Source organism: Sphaerodactylus townsendi, linkage group LG04, assembly GCF_021028975.2.
Source record: "Sphaerodactylus townsendi isolate TG3544 linkage group LG04, MPM_Stown_v2.3, whole genome shotgun sequence".
Lineage (NCBI taxonomy): Eukaryota > Metazoa > Chordata > Lepidosauria > Squamata > Sphaerodactylidae > Sphaerodactylus > Sphaerodactylus townsendi.
In genome coordinates, this window is record NC_059428.1 from 43,791,600 (window position 1) to 43,798,579 (window position 6,980).

The window sequence follows — 6,980 nt, forward strand, 5'->3', positions numbered from 1 at the left end:
GTACTACAAAAAGAAAAAGAATGTAGGTAAGTGTGGGAAGGGGAGTGGTGTGTGTGTGAGCCATGGGGGGTGCCATGGGGGAGCAGGGGAGGCGGAAAAAACACTCTGCACACCGGGCGCAGTTTGGCCCAGCTACGCCTCTGATTGTGGTAGCCTAGTTGTCCAGCTGATGACAACTGATGTCTGTTCCAAGAGCCTAGGTGTAATATGGGAAGGAAGAGGCTTTGGAAGAAAGGCAAGCTAATCAGTTCCATTCCTCATCCTAAAATGCAGACATTAGGAATAAAGAGACAAAGAAAATGTAAAGTGATATTGACTTTTCAGATTCAGCAGAGAATTGCTGGATTTCCCCTCAGGTGTAGGGAGAGACAATGCTATTGAGTTTAGATGAGAATTTCAACAATCAAACAGAAAATAATTTTCTAGATACACAGCAAAATGTGTTTCTCTCAAAGTGTTTTCCCTCTCAAAGAGTTTTCCCTGATTGGTGGATTCTGGACAGGGCAAATATAACGAGTGTAGAACAGAATACAAAGTGTTTTGAGAGGGGGGGGGGATTTCACACAGGTCTTATCCCCAAAACGAGTTTGCCCCATTTTATTTCCCTCAACCCAAGATTTTTGAAAATCGCTTAACCAGCAATTCTTTTGCAAAATTCCAAGTTGGAGCAGCTCCTGCACGAATGGTCAGATAGAAGATGCTTTATTTCCCTCCCTCCCTTCCACTGCACTGTCCACAGTCAGAGAGAATCCACCTGCCACAGCAATATATTCATTATTGCCCTTTTACTTTTTTAAAACTTTGCATGTTGCACATGTGCAACACAGGTCCAGCCGACTGTATTGTGCACCGATTGTATAGCTGCAGGGGTTCATTTTCTTTCTTTCTTTTTTAAATGATATTTTATTGAATTTATAAGAGGGATAGAGGGGGGAAATTATAAACATATTAAGAAGAAAAGAACACTGTATATATGTATACATTGGTACACTAAAGTACAAAAATCAAAATATGGTTATTTGTTCCTTCACAAATTACTTAATTGCGGGTAATTGTTCCATAATCAAGATATATAGAAGACCATTTAATCAAAGTCCATATTTGGTATTACCCATTGTACCTCCCCTCTTATCCCTTCCCCTTGTTACCCCCCCTCCCCATGCTCCCACCCTTCCCTCCCCTGGCTTCCACTCCAGCTATCACTTTAGTAAAAAGCGCACGATTAATTTCATCTTGTCTCATAACATGCTATAAGATTAAAATTCTTACAATAATAATAATCTTAGGTTAATTTCTACGACTTTAAAAAAGAAATTTAGGTTCTACTCCTTCTAGTTAGTATCTAAAAGAAAAACTGAAACGTAGTCTGACCAAGGCTGCCAGATTTGCTGGTAGAATTCTGGTGACCGGTTATTTATTAAAAAGGAGAGATTATCCATTTTGTGAAATTGCTGCATCTTGATCATCCATTCGTTTGTCTTTGGGATCACTGCAGACTTCCAATACCTTGCTAAAACGATTCTCGCTGCTGAAATCATATGAAATAAAAGATGTTTAATTTTTTCAGGTATTTTCTCTTTCATTAAAGCAGGTCCTAAAAGGTAAGTAGCCTCGGTTTTCCTAAAATTAATTTTTATTATTTTAGTTATATGGGTATGAATTTCTCCCCAATATCTTTTAACTTCTTTACACGTGCACCAGACATGTTGAAATGTTCCCACAGTCTGGCCACATTTCCAACAGTGTGGTGGTATTTGGGTATTCATTTTGTGCAGTACATTCGGTGTGAGGTATGTTCTATAATACATTTTGATACTGTTTTCCCAAATAGCTGAATTTGGTGAATATTTATAAATTTCTTTATAGAACCTTCCCCACTGTTCTAACGTAATTGTTTCTTTTATATTTTCTGCCCATTGCACCATATTTGGTTTCACTTCCTCCTGTTCTGTGTGTTGTTTTAATAATATCTTGTAAATAGTACTCACGTTTTTTTTATCTGGGCCTGTTATTGCCTTATCTAATTCTGATTTCTGTTTGTTAATTCCCCATTTTTGGGTATCTGATTTAAAGAAACTTTCCAACTGGCAATAAGTATACCAGTGGCATTGTTGATTTTCCCAGATAATCTGTTCCTTTTTTTTAAATATAGGTTTATCATTGTTCCACAGGATTATATCTTGGTACCTTGGCCAGTAGTCTATTGTCGCTCTGGCACCACCGAATTGTGATTCCAATCTGGATACCCATGTTGGAAGCTTGTTATAAAATATATTTCTGTATTTATTCCATATTTTGATCAGCGTGTATCGAATAAAGTGATTTTTAATGACTTTGTCTATTGTGGTAGTTTTATCTTTGTTCGGCCAAAGATACGCATGCCAGCCTTTGGGCAGATTGTATCCTTCAAGTTCTAGCAACTTATGATTTTCCAGTTTGGCCCATTCCTTGACCCAACCTAATGCTGCTGCGTCATGGTAGATCTGTAGGTCTGGTACAGCCAGACCCCCTTGGTTCTTATGTTGTATAAGATCTTTATAACGGACTCTGGGCTTTTTTCCCTCCCATATAAATTTGTTTATTTCTTTCCTCCATAGTGCAAAATTAGATTTAGCTAGCATCAAAGGGATATTCAAAAAAAGGAACATAAATTTGGGAAGAATATTCATTTTGATTATACTTATTCTGCCTAGTAGTGAGGTTTGTTTTCCTGACCAATCCTGTAATTTACTATGGACCGATGACCATAATTGGTCATAATTATTTTTTAATAGGTTTTTATTATTGTCTTCAAGATAAATTCCCAAATACTTTATTTTATTTTCTACTTTTATATTTGTCATTTCTTGAAGTTTTCTTTTTTCTTTTTTTGTTAAGTTGAATGCAAGCATCTTAGTTTTGTGGATGTTTATTTTTAATCCTGCCAGGGCCCCGTATCTTTCTATGACCTTTAAGACTTTTTTACAATTTGTAATCGGGTCTTCAATAAAAAGGACTATGTCGTCCGCAAACGCCAGGATTTTAAAGGAGTATTTTTTTATTTTTATACCTTTAAAAAAGTTCTGTTTTATGATATCTCTTATTAATATTTCTAACGAGTTTATAAATAACAGGGGTGATATTGGGCATCCCTGCCTTGTCCCTTTTTCAATTTTAAATTTTTTGGAATAGCTTCCATTTATTTTGATTGCAGCCTCTTGCTGTTTATATATTTCACTGATGGCGTTGTGGAACTCATCTTGTATTCCCATTTTTCTTAATACGGCCAACATGAATTCCCAGCTAACCCTGTCGAAGGCCTTTTCGGCATCTAAGAATATCATTACGGTTGGGAGGTCCGGTCTATCATTTATATATTCAATTAGATTTATGATTTTTCTAATATTATGGCTTGTCTGTCGTCCTGGAAGAAATCCTGATTGTTCTTCCTTTATATAATTATTTAAGATTAATTTTAACCTAATCGCCAATATACTAGTAAAAATTTTATAGTCAATATTCAAGAGAGATATTGGCCGAAAATCTGTAAGGTCTAAAATTGCCTGAGTTTTTTTTGGAATCAGGGTTATCGCAGCCTGCTGCCAGGACGGTGGTACCTTACCACCTTTCAGGATTTCATTATATAGTCTTTTCAGAAGTTCTTTCAGTTCCGATATGAAAGTTTTATAGTAGCAGGCTGTCATGCCATCAATACCTGGTGATTTATTTTTGAGCTTTTTGATGGCATTCTCTATCTCGGCTAGGGATATTTCTCTATTTAGCTCTTTTAATTGTTCTGGTTTTAGCTGTTCTATTCCTTGATCTTTAAGGTATGACTCTAGTTCTGTCTTGTCTATTTTATCTTTTTTATATAAGTCTGTGTAATATTTCTCGAAGGCTTCTCTTATCTTAGTTGTTTCTGTTAACGTTTTTTTTCCTTCTTTGACCTGGTTTATAATCTGTTTTGCTCTCTGTTTCCTTAATCTATTTGCTAACCACCTACCCACTTTATTGTCGAGAGCATAGTATTTTGATCTGTTAATAGATTTTCTAGTTGTTCTTTTATTAACTTGATTTCTTTTAGAATTTTTTATTATCTTTGCTTTTTGTAGTTTTTTTCCATTTCCCTTAATTTTACTTCTAAGTCTTGTTTTTTTTCTCTTTTCAATTTTTTTTGATAAATTTCTTGACTTTGAATGTGCCCCCTCATTACAGCCTTATGGGCGTCCCATAGTGTACTTTCTTTATCCACTGAACCATAATTTATTTCCCAGTATTCCTTTAACTTCCCCTCCAACTCCTTTATAGTTTGGGGATTCCCCAGAACCCAATCTTTCATTCTCCATTGGGTTCTAGGTTTTCCTGTTGTCATTATCCATTCTATGGGGTTATGGTCCGAGACCACCCTTGGTTTAATTGAGACTTTTGTTGTATTTATTCCTAATTGCTTTGATACCCAAATCATATCTATCCGGGTATGGGAGTGGAACCTGTTAGAATAAAAAGTGAAATCTTTGAGGTTTCCCTCCTTCATTCTCCATACATCATATAATTTCAGGTCTTTCATTATTTCAAAAAACGTTCTTGGCAATTTCCCGTCTTTGCTCATTTTATTCTTGTATTTTTTTCTTTATATTTTTTGTTAAGTTTTTCTTATCGAGATTAGTATCCACTACCCCATTAAAGTCACCCATTATTATCCAGTTTTGTGACTGGAATCCTGAGAGGTTCCTGTTAAGTTCTTGATAAAAACTAGCTTTGTTAGAGTTGGGTGCATAAATTCCTACTATCATTATGTCTATGTTGTCCACTGTTATTTCTACCCCCAGGAATCTCCCTTCTTTGTCCTTAATTTTTTCCCTGGGTTTCCATTTTTCTGGGATATATAATGCCACCCCTCTCTTCTTCTTTTTATTTCCCGCATGAAATAATAACCCCAATTTCTTATTTGTAATCAACCTCTCCTCCCCACACTTTATGTGCGTTTCTTGCAGACACAGAATATGGGGGGTTTCTTTTATAAAATGAGCAAAGACTCTTTTCCTTTTGCCTGGATGATTTAAGCCATTAACATTGCAAGTTACTGTTTTCATAGACATTTTAAATTAATATTGGAGAGTATCTATCTATAAACCTTCTTACTTTGTTGTCCCTTCTTTCTTCCTCCCCCTCCCTTGTTTTCCCTTCCCTTTTCTTACTTTGTTTTCAGTAAGGGAGGGCTCACTGTCTTGGTCAAAAATTCCTGCGCTTGGGGAACTGTGGTTATATTTATCCTCTTTCCTTTCCAGAGGAACAATAATCCCTCTGGAATTATCCACCTGTATTTAATTTTTTCATCCATCAAAAAACTTGTCATTCTCCGATAATCCTTTCGTCTTTGCTGGATGGACACAGGAAGCTCTTTCATAATTATTATTTTGTTACCATCCAATTGATAATTTTTTTTGGAGTTTGCACGAAGTAGTTCCTCCCGAAGGTCCCGCCTCACACAGCTGAAAACAATGTCTCTAGGTTGGCTTTTATTCCTGGATGATCTGGTGTTGACCCTGTATATCTGGTCGACCTCTTTAAGAATTTCTTCTCTGGTCAGACCCCAGACCTCCTGTAGAAGGGGCATAATTCTACTCAGGGTTACTTCTCTGTCCAATTCTGGAACCCCTCTCACTCTAAGCATTTTCTCCTTTAAAGTATATTCTAGCACCGCTAGTACATCATCCTGTCGTAGGTTATGTTCCCTCAGGTTCTCTACAGCGTCCTCCACCTCTGTTATTCTTATCTCTTTTCCCTTTAAGTCTTCAGCAATTTGGTGTAGTGAATCTTCTATTCTTTTTATATGGCTGAGGTCTTTTTTAAAGTTGTGCATTTCTCCCTCCATTCTAGTTAATCTTTCTGTTACTTCTTGCTGGAAGGTAGCCAGTTCTTTCTGGGAGTTTGTAGTAATCTCCAATAATTTTTCCAGCTTGTGGTTAAAATCAGCCATTTTTTCTGGTGTTTTGGGCTCTGCAAGTCCGTTTTTAATCCCTTTGAGCTCACTTAGTTGGGTTTGTCTCGTTTTGGCATAAGCCATCATTCCCCCGGTGCTTATTCAATTCAGACTAATATAAGCCTTGCTGGTTTACTTTTGTTCAATGTTGTTATGGTACTCACTTTTCTGTCTGCAGCGTTTCTTCGTCTAGTTTGTTTGTATAAGCAGTCCGTATGTTGAAAGTTTTTTGCTTCCGCTTTCGTTGACTCCTTGCAATCTCACGTTGTTTAGTTTCTAGTCACGCGTAATTGCAGCAATTCATCACTGTTCCCTCTTCACTTAAAGGGACAGTACTTCCCTTCAAAGCCGGGTTCTTTTTGTTTGTTTGTTTGTTCAATTATAGCGAACCGGGCTGTTTATTTCTCTCCCCGGGTCTCCTCTAATCTCTTGTCACCTGGCAGCCAAACATTGCACGTTCAGCCTTTCTCTTTTCTCGGGCTGTGGTCGGGACGAACGGCGCGCCGCCTTAGAACGTCTCTCACCAGAGATGGTACACCCGGGATTTCCTGTCTCTTATTGCAAGTTTAGTAGGTCTTTTCTTTCTATTTTCCTTATTCGTTTGCTTTTTAAATGTCTTGTATTTTAATTGGAGTGCTGTTGTTTTTTATATTAGTTACGTTAAGTAAGTATAGCAGCTGGTTATGGCCCCCTCCCATAGGCAGTTCGCCTTCCGTAATATTCTGATTTTTTGAATGGCAGAATCTCCCGGGTTTCTTTCCAGTACACCCAGCGAGATAATTGCCTTCTGCTTGTAGTATCTCTCCTACCTCTTGAGGAGGGATATTTCCCCCTTTTCCTGGGGTGATTCAAATTTTTTGACGGATGCCTCTGGAGCGTAGTTCAGATGCGTCTGGAGGTGGCCATTTCCCAACCGGAAGCCCCGCAGGGGTTCATTTTCTATATGCCTGTTCAGCTATGCATGTGTTGCAGGAAATTTTTTAAAAAGAGAAGCGTTTCCATGGGAAGGTGCAAAAGC

The 6,980-nt window shown here is 37.4% G+C and overlaps 1 protein-coding gene across 1 annotated transcript; it reads right to left on the reverse strand.

The window, feature by feature from the left end:
* Nucleotides 1-1,231: 1,231 nt before the first annotated feature.
* On the reverse strand, nt 1,232-6,211 carry LOC125430482. The gene is made up of 2 exons (XM_048492406.1): nt 5,178-6,211; nt 1,232-1,528 (listed from the first exon to the last, which is right to left on the reverse strand). The coding sequence occupies exons 1-2, from the start codon at nt 6,047-6,049 to the stop codon at nt 1,432-1,434; spliced, it is 969 nt and encodes a 322-aa protein (XP_048348363.1). The 5' UTR covers nt 6,050-6,211; the 3' UTR covers nt 1,232-1,431.
* Nucleotides 6,212-6,980: the final 769 nt, after the last annotated feature.

Coding starts and splice junctions, on each gene's coding strand:
- LOC125430482 (XM_048492406.1), bottom strand. CDS start 6,049: ATGATGGCTTATGCCAAAACGAGACAAACCCAACTAAGTGAGCTCAAA. Junction 1,529..5,177: donor CCTCCCTTACTGAAAACAAA/GTAAGAAAAGGG, acceptor ATATGATTTCAG/CAGCGAGAATCGTTTTAGCA.